We start from the raw sequence: 21,532 nt of genomic DNA, 5'->3' as shown, positions 1-21,532 counted from the left end.
TCGTCGATACTACAAATAGTCGATTTTTTTCGCCCTTCTTTCGTATAATATCGATCAGAAGCAGCTGAGCGTGACCAGGCCGACATTTCCAAGGATACCACGCTGAAAGCGCATAGTGGCATGGAATAGATTGTATTACGGCGACCGGAAGCCGTGGAAAACGGCCAGGGTCCCGAGGAACTTTCCGACGTCCCGGAGGAACTTCGCCGAGAAACGATCGAAAACCGTTGAATCATCGTGTTCGACGAGAAAAATTAGGTTAACCCCTAATAGAGAAAAAAGGGGCACCTGGAAAATCTCTCGTCGATCCTGGAGAAGCAAATTGATATACATTGTCGAATAAATTGGTATACAAAACCTTGCGATCACTGTAACACATCTCGAAGTATAAACCCACGGTTAATTTTCCAAATTTTTGCTGCACGATAACTTAGTTAAGTAATGCAAAATAGTAGGAAATTTTTCTCTAACAAAAATATTAATTTTTTATTAAATTCTATTTTAACCACCTCAGAGAGTTATGTGTGATTTATCAAAGGGTTCAAGTTCGCGAGAAGAATTTCTGCGGCGATTAAAAAATATGCCGAGTTCAACGCTGATTTGATTAAAAGTTATGAATCAACTGTTTCAAGAGCAGACACAGAACGATTATAAATTCTATCTAAGTGAAATTCAGACATCGTCAAATATTACTCAATCGCGAAGTTAGCTCATTCTCGTATCTTTCAGTGTACGCAATATACTCGCCGCCTCTTTTCAACGAACCCACATTTATCTCTGTTCGAATCGTAAAGTCGCCGCGTTTCTGTCGCAGTTAGGGACAGTTAACACAGGGCTACACAGAGGAACAATTTAAAGCGGTCGCAGAATGTTGACAGTTCGATCACACACACTCTTGCACGTGATTACAGAGTGATGAAGTGCAAAAATGTTGCTTCACACGCAAAGAACCATGCTACCTTTTTCCATTTCTACCTCGTTCAGGTACGAACATCTTTCTAAAAGATCCTCGATCGGGTCGTAAATCATCGTTCTTTTTTGTACCAATCTCTCTCTCTCTCTCTCTCTCTCTCTGTGAAATGGAGAAATTCCGCGCTGTTGATCAATGATCCACGCGGAATACTCTCGTCGCAGATTTCTTCCACGCGGAATACTCTCGTCGCAGATTTCTTCCACGCGTTTTCCTTGTGGAAACGGAAAATTATTCTAGCGGGAATTTCTCGAAGAGAAGGCAAGAAGGACGGCGTGCAAGAACGTCGATAACCGGTACCAATTACACCTGCCTGTTCGTTAATTGCACGACTTCTCGAGATATGATCTACGAAAAAGGAAAATATGGGAAGAAAAAACGGGAAACGATTTACGCACGGAGATATTCCGAATCGTTTCGAAAAATTCAATCTATATACATACATACATATCGATCGGGAGATTCCGATCGAGAGTAAGACTTGTTAACGAGATGGCGTCCGTTGAAACGGAAGTCGCCGTATCTCAGTGACGTTTGAGAAAAAGTGTCGCCGTGAATGATCGGACCGCTTTGTCCATCGATGGATTCGTGGACAACTGACATTGAAGTGTACAAGATCGACGTACACTCGGAACGAAATGGCAGCTTCGCTTATTACTCTCGTTTTCTTGTTCACTCGCAACAAAACATCGCCTTTTTCCCAACTCGGTTGTGCGGTTGTTACGGTGAATTAAGAACAAACGAGGGCGAATTTTTGAGATTCTTCCAATTGATATGATTTTCTGCAAGAAAATTTCTGGTTCGATATGTTTTTGGAAGTGAGAAGAACACTTTTCGACTCAGGGTTCGAAACGAAACACTCGTTAATAGTAGGCTAAAGTGATAAGAATATACTTATTAATCTTTTCCCGTAATTGGGCGTAATTTTTGAATTTCCCGCCGTGTGAATTGTGATAAATATATCAATTTCACAGGGATCGAGTTAACTCTCGGCGTCGTGGAAATTTTTATAGCTATTTCGAACTGCAACGAAGAGTGAAAGAAGATAATTCAAAGAAAGAGAACGATGGAAATATGGAACGATGCGTATAGCAATTACCGTTTCGATTTTTCTTCTAATTTTTTTCCCAATCGGAGAAGATTAATCGTCTCGAACGAATGTTACGCGGAGCAAAGAGTGTTATTATTTTTGTGCAAGAAATGGAGGTCGAAAATAATCCTCTTTCTTTCGTCGTATTCAAATCAGCTGATAAGGATCGTAGTGCAGATCGTATCTGTTCGTGTAACGAGCTGTTACTGCTAACGATGCAAATTAAAAGCTCGCGTCGCGCATTGTTCGTACCTTTGATTATTTATCCTTAGAACGCAATAAAAAGAAGAAAGGAAAAAATCCTAAGCGTATAGGTGTACACGTTGTAGCATTCTTGAGTACTAGGACAGAACTATCTTTCGAAGGAGAGAAGAAGAAGGAAAGAAGAAATACGATTCCTGTTGAATTGTTTTTATTTATTAAGAACAAGGATGAAGTATGCTGTAATACGTTGGACAAAAGGGAGGAGATTATCCTGCAGGAAAAGCAACATATCTCTCTCCGGTTTTGATTAAGAGGCCACTTCACCAAGGTTTCTCCTCGACGAAAAGGTGACTGCCGTCAAAGGAAGGGGCGACAAAAACACGATGACTGCTTCCGGCAAAGCACAATCTCGTGAGATCATTTTTTCGAAGCAGAGAACCTCTTTATCGAAGCCATTAGGCTCTCCCTGTGGCCATGGAGCTAAATGGAAGGACGAATTAGAAGGAAGGATCTTGATTCCTCGATAGGAATCAAAGAGGTCGCTATTATCGAAGTTGAAAAAAACGAGGATTTGAAAAAAAAATGTAACGCGGCTAGAGATAAATATTTAAATTCGATAAATTTATTTCGAAAATTCTGCAATTTTAATTTAACAGATTCGCCAGAAGTTTTTGTGAAAATTCTAAAATTTCAACTTGACAAATTCTCGAGACTATTTTCAAATTTTAATGAATTCTAGATAAATTTATTTGAAATTTAAGCTTAATAAATTCTCGATAAATTTAGCGAAAATTCTAAAATTTAAACTTGATAAATTCTCGAGAAATTTATTTTAAAATTGAACTTCAACATATTCTCCATACATTTATTTTAAATTTAAACTTAACAAATTCTCGAGAAATTGATTTGAAATTGAAATTTAACAAATTCTCGATAAAATCTAAAATTCTAAAATCACAATTCTCGGTATTCGCTGAAAAAATCGAAACGATCGTCAGGATTACATTGATTTATCGACAAATTTATGGACCGGAAGTATCAAGATTGTATCGCCCAGAGAAAATTCTTTTTTCCCTGATGCAAAGGAAGGCGGCGGCGGCGGCGGTGTCCTTAATTAAATGTGTTCTCAGTTGAATGATTTCGCAGGTTCATTGGTGAATACAATCTCTCAGGCACGTTTATAATTTTCATGTACACAACACCGTGACGATGGCTGTCGTCTCGAGAGGGAAAATATCCGCGTCTCTGTTTACTCTATGCGAATTGATGCTTCCTCGAGACGAAGAAGATATCGAGGAAGTAACCGAAAAAAGAAGGAGAAGAAAAAAGAAAGAAGAATGTTGACACGATAAATATTCGTCGGTGTGAGAACGACGATATGCAAAAATATGGAATGTTAGATGTGAAATTTGCGAAACAAGGAAGCACAAACACGTATGAATCACTGGGTGAAATAAATTTCCAACGAAATTTTCTATGCTTTGAAAATTGTTCGAAAAGTGTAGAAACGCTCGAATTATTCGTAGATAACGGAAGTTTTTTTCAGTCTTGAAAAAAAAAAAAAAGCAAAGAACGTTAGTAATAACTGTTATCTTTATGAATATGGAAAAAGTGTGTCGAAGAAATTGTTTAACAGTCTGACCAGGGCCAGCTGTGTGGCTCGAGGGACGATTAGGTAAGCGTTTGGTTAACCGCGTTTATTTCGTCGCACTCGTTCAAGATCGTTCACGATGTTGCACTTGAACTTAAAACTGGATTCGTAAAAACTCTCTCGAGCCAACCAGCCAGAGTTGCGTGGCCTTGTTCGCGGTCGTTTCATCCCATTCATGGAAGTCAACTTGGAGCAGTTCTGCCGTCTTTGTATCCTGGAACGATCGTGCGAGCGTGTTTTTACGCGCTTGCTCGTCGTCGAGCCCGAAAAAACCTCTCTGAAGAACTGTTTAAATCAAGTTTTAAACGTTTGCGTAAAAATGGTGGAAAGGATAGATGCTTCCAACTTGGAGAATGAAAAAAAATGTGGTTCGAAGGAAGGAGAAAAGTTGGAAGCTCGGCGAGTAAATAAAATGGCAAGCTGCGAAATATCAGTGTGGAAGATAAGGTTGGGCTATAAAATTTTGTTACTCCCGAGTGAATAGTAAAAATACTATAAACAGGAAAAAGTGAAGAGTCGTGAAGATTTATTGGCGCAGGTTGGGTTACGAGGAGGGAGAAAGAATTTGGATAATAAATCAAAAGAAATTCGAGAGATTAAAGGAATTAGGAGAAAAACTTGAATTTTCAAAGGAAACGCCCTCTTTTTTTTTAAATAATTCTCAGGATTTTCAAATTCCTCTTTTTTTAGTTACTCTCTCTATAACCTTCTCAGGACTTATTGGCGCAGGTTCACAAAAATTGCATGCTAAATAAAATGAAATTGAAGTTATCAAAGAAATTAAAAGGAAAGATTGAATTTTCAAGGGAAAGGCCTTTTTTTTTCATATAAATCTCAGGATTGTTCAAATTCCTCTGTTCGTTAATCACTTCCTCGATGTCTTCTCGGGATTTATTGGCACAGGTTCAGAAAAATTGCACGCTAAATAAAATGAAATCGAGGAGATCGAAGAAACTAAAGAAAATTTCTTTTAAAATTGAATTTTACAAGGAGAAGCTTTCTTAAAGAATAATTCTCGGGTACTCTTATCAGAAGTAACAACGTTTATGTAACCTAATTAGAGTATTAGTTTGTATTATTGCCAAACGGAACAATTCGATAGCTACCAGCAATGACTAGCACGAACATTATCTCCGCGTTAACGACAGGTTACGAAACCGCAACATGAGCATTTGAAACGTCGCCTCTCCTATCTTTTCCTCCATTCTGGCCAGTCTAAACAGCTTCCAGCTTCGAAGTGGTCATCTGCTGACGTAGGTATATATCATACATTTCCTCGTCACGCTCAAGCAGCTTTCATTTTGGCAACGTCAGTGGTAGTATTGGACATTTCCTTCGCGTTTTCTTATCCTCTAACTTTTTTTCACTAACGAGACTCGATTAAAATCGTGCGTAACTTTGCTCGATTTGCGTCACGAGCGAAGGGTGAGTGACGCGATCCTGGGATTTCCCAACCGTTGGAGAAAGCAATAATTGCACGGTGCATGATTTCCTGTTGATAATACAAAATCCTTTTAAAAGGATAACTTGTAAAGATTTTTCAAATTCTTCTGTTCTTTCGTTCTTTCCTTTTTCAACGTTACAGGAAAATTTAATCGATGTCTCGTTTGATTTTTTCACCCGGTGAAATCTAACAGGTATTTTCTCACAAATAGAAAGTCATTTGTTGCGAGGAAAAAAAGTGGCGAACAGTTGTGTGATTTAGTAAGATAAATTGAGACCTAAATAACTTTTAATCGTAGGAAAAATGTCGTCTCGAGGAAGATTGTGTATTTTATTCCACAATCTTGTGTCCTTTTGAAGAAATTCGAAGTGGCTGATATAGCGATATTCTTCGTATAATTCAACCGGAGAGAAAAATATCAACCACTCAAGCTGTGTCTCGTTAATTCCATATTTAATCTTAGGTATCATCGAGCGTATGTACGATACTTCGCAGAAGCTCGAACTTTCCTTGTAATAACTGGAATTCCGCGTGTAACTTGTTTGTGCGAATGCGGTTTACGCGTACGATTATTTTTCTTTCCGTTTCACGCGTTGCATACGTATAGGAGTAATAACGAGACCCGTTTCAGCGGAATTACGATTCGTCTGATGACATTTCAATGTAACGCGACGCACGATCGCGAGTGTTACGTAGCTGATGCGAAAATTATTCTTGAATATCGACGATTGCGCGGGGCAAATAGTACGGCTAGGCGTTTCGCGATTTTTCACGAGCATACAGTGTGCGAGAAAAATTCTGCAACTCTCGGGTTAATCGTTTATCACGGTGAAATGGAAGATAAGAAAGGGAAAGCATGGTATTTTCATAAATTGGCAACTCTACCGTGTGACGTCAAATTTTGGAAAAGTTCGGAGGGTTAAAATTGACAAAAATTGTAGAACTCTGAGTTTAATTATTTATTATTGTGAAATGAAAGACAGCGAAACAGGAAAGCATGGTATTTTCATAAATTGGCAACTCTACCGTGTGACGTCAAATTTTGGAAAAGTTCGGAGGGTTAAAATTGACAAAAATTGTAGAACTCTGAGTTTAATCATTTATTATTGTGAAATGAAAGACAGTAGTAAAGGAAGCGTATACTTAAATAAATTAGCAACTGTTACTAACTAAATTACTGTGTAAGGTGAAACGTTCGAAAGATTTAAAATTGGAAAAGAAAAATGTGAAAAATATCAAACTACAAATTTTTGCAACACGAGACCAGGAATTTTTGTTACACGCTGTATTTATACGTTGACGCACTTGTGATAACAGGAACGAACGGTAGGTAATAATTTGTCGATAATTTGTGTTAGCTATAGAATTACCTCACGGTTATGTAAACGAAATTTTCGAAACAATGTTCCGGTTACAACAATGCTTAAGTTTCACGAAACACCGAACGAAATAATAATAATTTCTGAAAGAGAAATGATTAAAAAGAATGAAGTTGACAGAGGACGCGATACATCCAAGAGACCTGAAGTTAGATTTAATCTCTACAAAATATGACGATTGTGTTCCCTCGTTTATATTACGATTTGATTAAACGAATTAACAATAAAACGCGTTTAAGCATGAGCTACTTTTCCATTGTGCAACCAGTTTGGCCAGGTTATCTTTATCCTAGGTACCGACGATAAAAGATTGTAGCCTACAGGTGAACGTTTGCGCAAGCTTCGTGCTCCATACTCAACCAATAAGTTCCTTTTATCTCTTTCGTTTCTTTCCTTTTATCTCGTCGAAATCTGTTTTCTCTCTCTTTTACGAATTTTTAACCCTTTGCACTCGAAGGCCCTTCTTTCTCCAAGGAAGTAGCAAAAGTTAATGTAATTTTTTAAAACTAATATTTTCGTTACAAGTTGGTTCTTTCAAACTATTTCACTGCTGAGATCTCTAAACATGTAGCGAACAATTCACGGAGGTCCATAGACCTGCTGCCTTGGAAAAGATATAATGTCGCTTCTTAGTCGCCTCAAAGAGTGCAAAGGGTTAACAATATTCTGAATATTGGATTGGGAAAAAGTTTACAAAATAATCGAACTAAAAAACACCGTAGAAGAGGTAACGAAGAAGAAAACTATTCTCTTATCGTCTGTTTTTACATTCTTCATTGATGCTAATTTCTCAACTGATAAGCTCTGACGTTTGATTAGTTGACAGCAGTTCACGAACGTGAAACCGTCTTTCTCTTCGTTTCGTTCGAGTTTCTCTGCAATTGTTACTTAGACCTCGAGGTCCCTGTCCGTCCGTTGCCTCACAAATTCATCGCTCGAGTCAATTGAGAAACACAATTGTGTGTTCCCCACAAACGGAACATATATTCGCGTGTGTAATTTGGGCGATTCGTTTTTATTGGACGCAAGTGTCTTGAAAATTCCGAGGTCCTTTAACTTGAACTCCACAATAGATCTAACCTTCGTTTTGAGATCGATGGACATTCCGGCCAAGTTCTCGTCGTGTCAGCGAACTTTGAAGCTGTAATATAATTTGACGACTGTGCGTGTGTTCTGAGCTGAAGTAAATTTGAAAGCATCGTGAAAATTATCGGTTAAAAATGTTCGAACGCTGGATTAAATCTGGGAAAGTTTGAGAAATACAACGCTGTAACTATCGTTCTGCTATTTTCGCGGTTGCAAATATAGCACGGTTTATCTCATCTTATCACTTTGAAAATTCTCGGATCTATCAATAAGATTTCACTGACTTGAAGCTTCGAAAGAATGCCAAGAGAAAATAAAAGTCTCGTAATGGCATAGAAATACACCAGATTAGCGTAAAGTTAACATAGAACTCGTCGAATAGCGAATATCTCGTCGAATTGTCCACGCCTCGTTGAGGTGTGGAAATGGTAAACGATGTAAGTGCTAAAAGGAAGTATATTACACGTAAAGTGTGCATACAATTATACCGATACATTTTTTACCATTAATTTTCCCCTGAATCCATATAGATAGTAAATATTGAAAACGATGTAAGTGTAAGAAACAAGTAACCCGATACATTTTTTACCATTAATTTTCCCCTGAATCCATAAAGGCAGTAAACACAGAAAACGATGTGAGTGCCAAGAAAAAGTGTTCAGATGCACTTTTCACCATTTGTTTTCCCTTAGATTTGTAAAGACGGTAAACACTGTAAACGGTATAAATTCCCCAAATCTGCAAAAACACTGAACACCGAAAATCCACAGAATTCCCTCGACAAACGGCAAAAGTAGCAAAATGAAAAACCCGAAATTTCTCGTTCACACCGCAGATCTTCATCTCAGCCTCTTCCATAATTTAACATTTATCTCGTAACTCTTCGACTAGTACAAAACAACGAAATAGTAAGATTCGAATAGTAAACTTGGAAACAGTCGAAGCACCAGAAAACGGTAAAAAGAATATATTCTCTATCCGGACCTCGTCGAAGTGTAAATCCAGCAAGTTTACCTGGCGTGGAAGGAACGCGGAGCCATCGAAGCCCCTAATCGAATTTGCGATTCGACGAGGAAAGATTCGAGCCGGTAACACTTGTTTCACGAAGAAGAAATTTCGCCTGGGTTTCTTTCCATCCTTGGCTCGCTCACGTTATCTGGACCGGTCCCGCTCTCCGGCTCTCTTCCATCTTCATTCGCCTGCCCCGCCGTGAACCGGTTTCAAACTCGTCTTCGTGGCTTCTGGTAATCACTTGGCCGACCTTCTCCGGTTATTCGTCGCTGCTCGCCTGTGGGTAGAGTAGCTTGCTCGATCCACTGGGAACCACGGGCTTTTCCTAGGCGTTCATTGCTTTCAAGGTCATCAGCTCCCTCCTTCCGAATAAAAGCAGAAGTGACAGAAGACCGGCAGAAATGATTTTCGGCCCCCTTTTGCGACAGCGTTGCTCTCTTTCTGGACTTAGGGAACGAAATTCTGATGGTTATTATTCCACTGTACGCATCGAATTTCAAGGCCGAAAGGGTTCACGTTTCTCGGTGGAACAGTAATCTCCTTATACTCGAGAATTAACGGCTGTTTGAAGTTTTAACGAACCCGATCTCTCCGCCGCTTTGCCTCAGACTTTTTCAACGAGACTCCTGTTATCGGTTTGCTCGATTCAGTTTTGTTTAATAAACGTGTGCTACTGGTGGTGGTTATGAAATGGAGTTTAAATGATGTAACTTCTATTTTGGGATTGTTTGATTTTTCGGTGGGTTTCGAGAGATAGTTTTCACACTTGAGGAATTCTATTTTTGTTTTTTTTTTGAGAATCGGAGTTAGGAACTGAGAACACTTTGTGTACATTTGCACTGTGTTAGATTTATAGGAGCCTTTGTGTGGGAATTTCGATGGACTACCAAAGTTTCCAAATTGGAAACCAGTATATTGTGTCATAAAATTGCATTTAAGTAAGAGTTTATCGTGCCTCAGATCGTAAATCAGTAATTCCATTCTTCAAAATTATTATTAATATAAACGAGATGAAGTCCCAGAAGTGCACAAACAATTTAAATAAATTTCACAATTCTCCATTGTACACTAAAAATAATTGCTCGATGAAGTAAGACGACGATTTACGATTCACCAGAGTGTATCGGATAAACCAAAATTGTCGCAAATTTTCCTGATTTTCTATAATTTCACGGCTCGAGAATCGCGAGCGTGAAGTATGATTTCACTCGAGCCGTGAAATCCAGTTACAGATTTCATCAAGTTACGCTCGTCCGCGGAAATTTGTAACGCTTTACGCGTTTCCAGATGTTCTGCGTTTATTCATAAAATTAATTCCGCGAGTCGAAGGTTGCCGCGTTTCAAGCAGGGAATCGATTCGAGATTACGAAACGCCACTTGCACGTGCTATCTTTCACATAGATATATTTTTTTCTTCTTCCTCTGCGAGAGACGCGTGCTGTGCAGCGTCTCCTCCTGCTTTATTGTGCGGCGCTTAAACTTGTCACCGCACATTACGCCGTCATTCATCTAAATAATCGTCGCCGCTCTAAATCGTGTGATCGAATCGAGCCGCGTTTCGATTTTCTACCGATTCGTTTTTCGACCGAAGTCCAATTTATTTCTGAAAAACGACTCTTAATTCGTGTACACGTTACACTTCGAGTTTGAGACAATTTAACGATCTTTATTATCTTTATTAAAATTTGTCTTGTAAACTGCATAGTTTTAAATTTTCACTTAATTCTCTACCGAATCCTTCCTTTGAATCGTAAATAACTAAACTTGAGAATTTTGTGAAATTGAGAATTTTAAGAAATTTACTGTGTAATATTCTTGGTTCCTTATTTCCAACCTTATTTCCAATCGCTACGATGACCGATCGAGTTTCTCACGTTCCACAAGCGATCTATATGCACCTACTGTTTCGTTCTATTAAGTATAATAATTCTCTGTCAGCCTGAAAATATCAGTATTTTTCTCTCGTAATTTTCAATCAAATTTTCTCCACGATGACGACCCTTCTACTAAGGATCTCCGTATACATCGCCTCTATCCTTCGGTAAACTCGCAATCAGCGCGTTCTAAATCTTCGACAGCTTCCAGATTAATCCTAGTGCACACACTGTGCAGTATTTCTTTTCTTCTGACGGTCGTTTTCGAAACGGTTGATAAGGGGAATTGCGAATTACGATCGCAAATGTTTTCGTCTGCGTGTGAGAGAAAAGGAAGGAAAAATGCGCGCAAATCCCCCCGAAGATGATGCATTGTCGCGTTGCCTTCGTTATCGGTGCAATCATCGAATGCGAATTTTTCCCCCTGGTATAATCGTGTACTTTTCCGCGGTTCTTGGCGCCAGATGCATTATTTCGACAATTATTTTCTCGCCATTTTCGTACCGTCTAATCTACCCCGCTCGCTAGCTTTTGACGTATGGTATCGTCGTGACAGTCAGACGTTTAGTATATATTTGTCTTCCTTCCATTTGTACGACGATTATTGTGAAAATATTTATGGTAAAACGTCGCCGCGATAATTTAGCGACAATAATTTTCTCTGTTAATCAATGGTGCCATGAATTTTAAATATAAACTCCCACTGGTACATTTCTGGTTTTCTTTCTTTCACGAACATTCTTCTTCTTTTTAATTAAACATTCGTATCTGGTTTTCTGGGTCTGCTTATCAGTTCTTCTGTCTTCCACCTGAGTTCCCATAACAATGTACACGGTGACCCTGAATCGTGTGACGCTATTTTAGAATTATATCTGTAGCTTGAGAACATTCTAGAAAACCGGATCAAATATGACGAATGAAAAAAACATCAACATAATGGAATTTTAATAAGATAATTTCAGATTGATTACAATTATCTCGAGTTGAATTACTATACGTCCGAAGGTCTCGCCGGACGTTATCCTATTATTTTAATTGACCGATTGTTTACGCAAAAAGTTTCAGTTACAATTACGCAATTACACGTAGCAGAGTGTGCAGTAGACGTGAATACACTACGAGTTGGCGACAAAACTCGTCCGAATCTCGGATGATAAAGAACACTTTATCGAGCACAAGTACAAAGAGCGGAGTATTTGGTGTCCCGAAGTGTATTAGTGAAATTCGCGACCATGAAACACCCGATGCGAATAACGATCGCGCGTGTCGACCGTGTGTAATTAACGCAGCACATTATTGTCTTCCGTGAAAATCACAATGCACACTTTCATAACGCGTTTGTGAAATCATGCAAGAACGACACGCGTCGTTGAATAAAAACGCAGCATTTATTAATCGCGCTAATTACCCCAGCATCCTTTGAAATCGTCACAAGAGAAGAATTAAAAGAGAAAAAGGAAGGCAAGAAAGAAACTAACGATAGAACAACACTGCACACTCGATAAATTCCGAATTTTTATCCTTGGAACGATGACACAATTTCGAACAATAATCGATCGTCGCACGATTCTTATCTACGTCAGACAATTTAAACAATCCCGTACATTTGTCGTCTAATCTGAACGAACACGAACTATCGTAAATCACAGATAGCTTCGAAATTTGCAGAAGATGGTCGTTTTTTAATGAAGAACGAGTCTCTGGGATTAAACTAGGCCTCGACTTCCGGTTCGAATCGCGCGCCAGAGGATCACTTCGAACGTCCTCTCGTATCAGTTCGCGCATGCGCAGTTCTCGAGAATATTGATAAATCGATGAATGTTTTAATTTATGCAATAATTAATAGTTTCTACTCAAACGAAATAAGATACAGTTAATTAATTTGGGTTAATTCTGTAAAGGAATAATTTTCAGGGTTTTTTGATGATTTTTCACGAGAAAGGTCGGAGCGAAACGCGCGGGAATTTCAAATTTTCGCATTGTTCCACGGTGTTCCGTTACATAAGAAGGATCGACGTCGACAAAACGATCATGCAGTCGCGTGTACAACTCGTAATTCTCTTTTCCTCAAGGGTATCAAGTTTCTAAAGTATGTGTTTTTGCTAGCGGAGTTCCCGAGTCTCCGTATCCGGAGTTTCGCGAACAGATTCCATTACTCAGCGCGCGAGTTCGCCTCGAGCGATCGATGGGGTTGCTTTGTTTCGAGAATCGGGAAGGTTACACGGTTCTTGCGCGATCCTCGAACAAGTTAGCGGCGGTTTTGCACGACGAGAACCGGAAGAATCACCTGTTGCGTTTACGCTTACGAGCGCAGCTGGTCGTGAAAAATGGAAAATCTTTGACGTTGTTTCGCCGGCGAATTTTTCTTCTGTGGAATATCGTAATCTGGGGAGCGACGAAATTTGGGAAGTTAAATTAGAATTGAGCGTTGCATAAAATTGACGATAGTATTGGATAAATCTTTCGTTGGAAGAATGTTTTAATACTTTTGTTAGATGAGAGATAGCGAGGAGAAGAAAAGTGAAATTTGGAGGATTGTTAATAGAAACTTTCGAATTTAAGCCGTGTCTAATTATCTTCGATTGTTGGAGGTTAAATACTCAGGCTAAAATACTCAGTAAAATTTGTATTTTGCGTTGATTAATTTTTTACTGAAAAGTGAATATGATCGAAACAAAGAATGATTGATCTCGTTTTTGCCAGAGGAATGCAAAGCGAAAAAGTTGAAATGAAAAAATAGGAAGAAACGAAGATGTGTAAAGTAGGTAGAATTGTATGAATTTGAAGATAAGTAAACGATCGGACAATAAAATTGCCAGTTGAATAATTACGACGATTAGGAGCATTGTGTGAATTACAAATAGTACGCGGTTTCATTGTGATTGACAATTTTCAATTAGCTTGAAATTTACACTGTAAAATAGGAATATAAATCGTTTATGTAATCGTCAATTGAATTTGCCTTTTAACTGTTATCAAAAAATTGGACTTCTCTTCGACTTTAACTGGTCGACACGTTTCAGCACGTGTTTTTCCTTACATTTCCTTTAACAAGTACATATCGAGGCTAAATTAACATCATTTGCCGATCATATTTCACACCAATCTGACAAATCAGGTTTTTATTACCGGCTGATCTATCATTAGAACATGTCCAATCGTTCAATATCGATCGAGATGGAATTGATTTGAAGCTACTTATATATTTTAGCTCACCGTCTTGATTTCCATATCAGTTGGATCGTATCACTTTTTGAATATCTTATCAATTAGCGCTGCTACTTAACCATCTAATACTTTGTTCGTGCAAAGTCGAAGCGATCGAATCAATCAGCTGGTCGCATAAGCTAATTTCAAATCACGTGCAAGATAAACCCTTAAACACACAGTAATATACATTTGACGAAGAATAATGTAGGTACCATATTCTTTACAATTTCGGTCACACTGAAATATGAGTTCAATTTTTTTTTTTGAAACTTCCTAATTTTTCTTTAATACACAACGGTAGGTTTATGTCAGCAACTCCATTTTAACAATGAAACTGTTAATTCACAAGGTTACAACTGAGATTAGAATGAACTCTCTCGCAGTATTCTGAAATAATGAAAAATTAATATTGTCACTTTCCTTCTATTGGTAATTGAAGTCTTGAATGGCACATTTTAAAGCACCTAATAAATCTACCTATGCAGTTTCACTTAATATATAAATCTCCACTGTTTCATAACATAATCCTTAACCCCAATACCAGGAATGTTAAAAAAGAAAAGCTGACATTTCTTCTAATCTCTCTCAAATTGAACTAGTACCATTAAAAAAAAGAAAAGAGCAGCCTACACTTTAATTTTCGTAGATCTTCAATAACCCGTCCAAAACGAGAACAACTTGTCACCCATCAGAAGGAGTCGATTGCACGCTGTTAGACTCGTTGGTACGCGAGTACACTCACCTGCGCGTCACCTCTCCGTTGCGTCTCGCTTTCGTGTCGCGTTGAACGGCGAGACGAGGACGACGTAGGCTGAAAAAAGCAGGAAGCCGAGGAAAAAAGGAAAAAAAGAGAGAAAAAAAAGGAGCAACGCGTCACGAGAAAATCCAACGCTCGCGCGTTCGCGTGGAACGAGTGGTGGAAAGACGAGTAGTAGTAGCAGCAAGCGGCTGAAATCCCCCGTTTGCAAAGTAGTTCTCCAGTGACGTCACAGACGATCCACGGGCCCAAAGGCATCGTCCAATGGCCGCGCGACGCCGCTGGTGGGGCTTCAGCTTTCGTCTGCACGCGCTATAAAGCCCCACTAATTGTCCACGCGGCGTACAGTCCGTGCGTGCCGCCTTTTAAACGACGATGTAGCGCGGCCTCCGAAAAATCGGGGATCTCGTGCACTCGCGTCGGCCAAGATCACTGTCACGATCGAGATCGAAGCACGTGTTCCGTCTGTAGGATCACGGGGAATCGTTGCGATCTGAGCCACCATTTTCTCTCTCGTCGGTGGAAAAACAGGACCTGAGAAGAGAAAGAAGACGAGGAAGAGGAAGATTGTGAAGAAAGTTGTACCGAGTCCTTCTTCGCTCGTTCGTTTGCTTCAACGACCTTTTTGTGTTCACCCGAGACTATTTTAGTTCTTTTTTTTTTTTTGCATCGAAAGACTGTGTGATACGGTGTGCCAAGTGAAATTTCACGTTCCAGTTGGACAATCGTAGAGGAGAAAAGGTAAACTATCGTCGGTGTGTCTCGTGAATGCTTGTAAATCTTGGATCGTTTCGTTGTTATCTGTTTTATCGTGTACTTAGGAGGAGCTAGATCTTCTTATCTACTTTTTCGTCGATAGTTGGATCGAATCTGTGTTTAGAGCGAGAAGATTTCTCTCGCGAAACTTTGACCTCTTTCGTGATCTCGGATAAATTCACGCAAGATTTTCTTACTTTTCCAACGATAGTTGAGAATCTGTTGGAATAAGAAAAATTCTCTCACATCCGCTTCTCTCCACTAAAATACCATTCACGACAGGTTCTATCACGACCCTGGCTATCTGTAAAGATAAACATCGTCAAGCAGAGTTTCGTTTCCTCTCGACATCACGGTTCATTAATTCCCTTCTCGCGTACCGTCACAGTTCTAACGGCAACTTCATAAAATCCACGTGCAACCCTTTTGTAACCGTAGCAAACGTCACTCCTGTAATCTGATCACGATCAGTAAGAGGCAGAGCGAGAGAGATATCCATTATCCTGGAACGAGCGGTTCGAACATGCCAATTAACCAGCAAGAACAAAGTGATCATGAGTCATGTAGTTATCTATATTCGTTTACCACTTCCTTTCTTCATTTTCCCCGTAGAAAAGGCAAGAAAAGACAAGGAAAAGAGCAACACAGAGGGGCTCGGCTAAGAGGCTCGGTTGGCTCCAAGTGAAACCTTCGATCGAGTCGTTCTACTTTTTCCATTATTATACACGTTCCGCAGGATCGAAGAAACGATCACGCTTATGCATCGATGAATTTCAATGGCGCGCGAGTCTCGCGATCGCGATCGCTTTCCCCCGGATCGATCGTTGCCGAGAATATCACGTATGCTAAATCATGTATCTATGCTAGCTCCGATCCTTCCATTAATTAGTAGCTCTTCTGGGATACCCAAGCTGTTTCAAGGTCCGCACTTTTGTGTAACCGGTTATCGAGGAACATGGACGAGTGAGATCGAGAGATAACGATCGTCCTGAAATCTCGCTCGAATCTGTCGTTTTAACGAGGATCGTTGAAAGTGTGAATTTTAATCGGAGCATTGGAGAAAAGTTATCGTTCCTCTTAGGAAAATTTGAAGATTTCTCTGGAACCTTCATTCTTTGGTTTTTAATAATGTTCCTTTTTTTCCCCGTTGTCTTTTATTAATTATGTCGAGTGTCGAGAATCTGTCATTGATGACTTTTTACTTCATTATTCATACTGGAAGATGTATGAGACACACGCTTCCTTGTTTTCCTTTTCAGACAGGTTGCTAACGGTTCATGGAAATTTTTCATTTTCCATCGCATAATTCAGAGGCTAGATTTTACGAAAGTTTCTTTTCTAATAATGTTGAGCGTTAGAGTTCACTCGATGGTAAATGAAATTTAGCGCTTGTATTTGGATAAAAATGTGTTCGTTTTACTGCACGGTTCGCGTGCGAACCGGAAATCAGTGTTAACCCGGCTGATCGTTGTTCAACGCGAACAGTTCATCGCGAATCACTGGTTCGTACACAGACACGTTGTTTGTTCAACCTGTTTCACAGCGAGTCGAATTTTTTTTTATCGAAGAAAATGTATTTTAACGGCCGTATAGCTTACACGCGATAATTGCACGGTGATAAGGATCTGTTATTAATGCGTTAGCGCTTAAAACGTGCTGGCTTTACATAAACGGAAAGTACAGGTAATTGACAATTTAAGTACCATTATTTCCACTTACGTCCACTTTACAATCTCCTTTCTTTTTTTTCTTTTTCTTTCTTTTCCTCTATTTTATACACGTATATTTCACACTTAATTGCCTTGTGATTAAATTTTACACGAATTTTAATCGATAATTTCAGGACAATTATTCCCCGTTTATGTGCACTTGAGAATCTCTTTTGCTCCTTCTAACACGCATACATTCTTTTTTTAAAGAAAATTTACATTTTACATTGAATTACGTTATCGTTAAATTTTACATGCATATTTTTAAATTTGCACTAGAGAATAATCGATAATTTGAGGACAATTATTACCATTTACGTATACTTTAGAATCTCCTCTCTTTCTTCTTTCGTTTCAAATACCTAAATCTTTTCTAAAGGAAAAATTGATATTTTACATTTAATCGTGTTTCAATTAGACGGTTACAAGGAAATGTTTAAATTGGAGAATAACAAGAGGCGATGATTGTGTTTGATTGATTGGCCCTCTCGAACGCTATTATTCACCTAATTCGTTACGTGAAGATTTTCCTCTTCACGGAACAAGTTTCCGTGGTGCGATGCATTGCGAAACGCATCATGCTAACCGCGAAATACTTTATGCAAATTTCACCGAGCCCGTAGAAAATAGCAGTTATGTCACGGACTCCGTCGTTTCCGGTTCTCTCGTCATTAGCGTTCTTTTTTATCTAATTCACATGGTGTCCGTCACGAATGCCAATTATTGACCGCAATAAATAGCCATCTCGTCTTATGAAACATTTATGGGTTTATCGTTAAGCTCGAAGCGCTTTTTTTTTGTTTTTTCTTACACGATTTCATCGAAGGAGATCGTCTCGAATGTTTCGCGAAGAATCGAAAGAGGAGAGTTATTAGTTAAACGTGTGTCTAATATCGGAAGCAATTTGCGAAATTGAGATTTCAATCGAGTTAACAGCAGAGTGTGAATAACATTCCCAAGAAAAACTGCCATGCAAAAGGGATTTCTCTTTGGGGATAAAAAGATCTGTTAGAGGATATGGGTGATTGGAAAAAGCGTTTAATTAGCGGTATATTAGAAACCGAATTGCTGAAGGAAGCGAAGCTTTCGAGTATGTTTTACCGTGGGAGTGTTAATCCAGCGTTCATAATACCGACCTTCGTGGATTGAATGTGAGTAATGAGTTATTAATGGTGTCAGATTTCTTTCTTTGAATATTTGAGTTTTAATAAAAAATGTAAAGAGTCAGTTGCAAATTGTCGTACTTTTGATAAGTGATCTGTTCGATAGATTTCTATGGGAAGAAAGGAATTATAACGTTTCTCAGGGTGAACTGGAACACAGAGTATGGTCACTTTGCTATTTAAATGAATTTTCTTGGACGTTAATTGCAATTTGCATATCCTGCAGCATGCATTGTAAAGAAATATCGCCATGTTAGTTGTAATTCGCTTGATTTTTTCCCCGATTTTTCTGTTAACCATAACAGGATCGAATGTTCTCTTCCGTTAAGAAGGATAATCGAAGATACAGTATCAGAATAGAAAAGCAACAACCTTGCAAAAATGATCAAGGATTTTTCTTTCCTCCTCCTCCTCTCTGTCAAATCGCACAATTTATTTCACCTTTTTTCAACTTCATTTCACCTTGAATTCACAACCTCCATGAATTATAAAAAAAAACGTGGAATATCATTCGATCAACCATAATGATATCCTTATCTTTTCAACAGTTTATTTAAACTTCCACTCAACAATGTAGTTCGCTTCACCTTGATCCCCAGTTTCCTGCAACTATTAAAATAGAAAGATAGAAACAGACTGATAAGTGGGATAAATATTATGCAGATAACTATAATATTCCATGAGCGGTAACAAGAGGAAAATGATAAGCAATTTCTGTATCAGATAAGGAAGTTGTGTTGGTTCGTCTGAAGTTCGTTCCCAGAAAAACAGTTTGATTCGCCTTGACCTTGGTCTGAACGTGTAACACGTAAATCGAGTTGAGTAACTGGAGGATCGTTAATTCACAGAGACCGAGATAATGACAGTCATGGTGGAGTCTGTGAAAGCTGAAGAGGGCGAACGCCCGAAGATCGAGACCTTTGACGACATCCTACCGTACGTAGGCGAGGCCGGCCGCTACCAATGGTTCCTTTTCATCGTACTCCTGCCCTTCACCTTCGTGTACGCGTTCCTCTACTTCACGCAGTTCTTCATCACGCTGGTGCCAGCGGAGCATTGGTGCACCGTACCAGACTTCGAACGATGGAACCTCACCGAGGATGAACAGTGAGTGCATATTTTGCCGACTTTCGATTTTTATCGATTATGGCGGTATGACGGTGTTGGTGGGTTTTGCGTTGGGAAGAATGGATCGTGGGAGAGGGGTTTCTGAGGGGTTGGGAGTTTGGGAGAGTGAAGATTTGGAAATTGGATGTTTGAAGATTTGGAAATTTGAAAGTTTGGAGATTCGAAAATTTGAAAATTTAGAAATTTGAGAGATTGAGAATTTAGAGATTTGAAAGTTTGGCCTTTGGAAAATTTGAGAGTTTGAAAGTTTGAAAATTTGAGAGATTGAGAATTTAGAGATTTGAAAGTTTGGAAATTGGAAAATTTGAAAATTTAGAAATTTGAGAGATTGAGAATTTAGAGATTTGAAAGTTTGGAAATTGGAAAATTTGAGAGACTGAAAGTGAAAATTCGAGAATTTAGAGATTTGAAAGTTTAGAAATTGGAAAATTTGAGAGTTTGAGAGTTTGAAAATTTGAGAGATTCGAGATTTGAAAGTTTGGAAATTTCAAAATTTGAGAGTTTAGAGATTCCAAAGTTTGGAGATTTGAAAGTTTGAGAGTCCAAAACTACAGAGCTTCGAAAACTCGATAATTTCCAACAAACCAGAAAACTCCATTACACAACAAATCATTCAGATCGCGCGTGAATCTCACCGAAGAACAACCGCAATGCAATTCGCAACAGATCAATACGCGTTATCATTAAAGATTCCATTCGGTTGCTATAATTAACCGTTAACCGCAAAGAACGATCTGTGTGATTCATTCAATCACGTGCTGTACGTAGATCAAGCTCAAGCATTCTCACCACCTCTTATCGTATTCCCGACCAGGTGGCAATGAATACTTCCCAATAACAAAATCTCTCATTTACACGGAAATTTCCACGCTCTGTTTTCATTGATAACGCTTATCAATTCCACGACAATTTCCTACTTTGTATCGTAATATTAGCAATGCAACAACTTTCATTCTTTCCAACAAATCACTCGAAACGAACGTCTACTGTCGTTCTTAGCCGACCGTCGACAAACGGGAACTTCCGTGTGTCTCGTTTCTAAGAACGCTTGGGAATCACTGGTGAAAGGAAAACGTAGCAAATACACGATCTCTGTGGCTCGATTCCAAGGAATCGTTTCTTGCTCTAGAACTTTTCACGCGTCGTCGTGTCAATCGTGGAAAACCGTCCTGTGTTTTCCCCACTGAATCACAACTGGCAAACGCGAAACTATGCGTACACTCGGTGATTTCCTAAGCGTTCGATGGATCGTCGGAAACCAGTTTGGTCGACGACCTCCGGCAGATTCTAGACGTCGACGTTCCGCGAACTGGCCAGGCTAGGAAATTCTTTCTTGTTTCGAGCAACAGCTTTGCATCTCCGCGCGGCGTTTATTCGCCTGGGAATAGACACACCGAAACGTGCCACGATCTGCCAATTAAATCTGTACACAATCGAAGTGTCTGTGTATGCGATGAGACTTAAGCGTCCTTCACCTTCACTTTTCTGTCTATTTCTAACGCTCCACGTTTCGTTTTTTTCCCCTCTTCTCTCGATGTTTTTTCAGTGTAATTGTTTGTGTACGATGAGACGAGATTTTTTGAGAGTTGAACTGTGCGACATTTTTGTGAATTTTGGGGTTACGTGGGCTCGAGGGAAGGAAGATTTTTGGAGATTTGAAATGGAGATGTTGAGAGTTGTGGTTCTTGTTGGTTTTGTAGGTTGAAGTTTTATGGTGGTTATGGAAGTAACATGTGCAATTCTATTTTTGCGTAGGATCGCTTTAGCAATACCTCCAGCGTCGACGGAAGAGCTGAAGATCGAAGGAGCGACCGCGTTTTCACGATGCAACATGTACAATGTGAACTACACTGAAATATTGGAGAAAGGTATCAGACAGTCGGACCCATCCTGGCCGATCAAACCGTGTCAGAATGGATGGACGTTTAATCATACGATGATACCGTACAAGTCGATAGCTGTCGAGGTGAGTTCTCAAATACTTTCTATTCTGCTCAGATAGGAGAAAAGTTTTGCTGGAAATTGATCGAAATTTTGAGCTTGAGAATTTGAAAATTTGGAGGTTTGAAAGTTCGAAGGGTCGAAAGTTTAGAAATTTGA

At 39.2% G+C, this 21,532-nt stretch overlaps 1 protein-coding gene across 2 annotated transcripts in view; it reads left to right on the top strand.

Moving 5' to 3' along the window:
- LOC108578035 (carcinine transporter-like) overlaps positions 1-21,532 on the top strand; it is a 44,783-nt gene that overhangs the window by 12,429 nt on the left and 10,822 nt on the right. The window contains exons 1-3 of one of the 2 annotated variants that reach the window (XM_017941284.1): positions 15,034-15,417; positions 19,153-19,411; positions 21,188-21,398. In XM_017941284.1, the coding sequence (XP_017796773.1) occupies positions 19,164-19,411; positions 21,188-21,398 (459 nt within the window). In that variant the 5' untranslated portion in view covers positions 15,034-15,417; positions 19,153-19,163. Of the gene's footprint in view, positions 1-15,033; positions 15,418-19,152; positions 19,412-21,187; positions 21,399-21,532 lie in introns of those variants that run through there. The other variant, XM_017941293.1, reaches the window with a different exon arrangement.

Source organism: Habropoda laboriosa, unplaced genomic scaffold (assembly GCF_001263275.1).
Source record: "Habropoda laboriosa isolate 0110345459 unplaced genomic scaffold, ASM126327v1 scaffold5, whole genome shotgun sequence".
Classification (NCBI taxonomy): domain Eukaryota; kingdom Metazoa; phylum Arthropoda; class Insecta; order Hymenoptera; family Apidae; genus Habropoda; species Habropoda laboriosa.
Note: the sequence above shows the minus strand (reverse complement) of the source record. Positions and strands in the feature narration are given on the sequence as shown.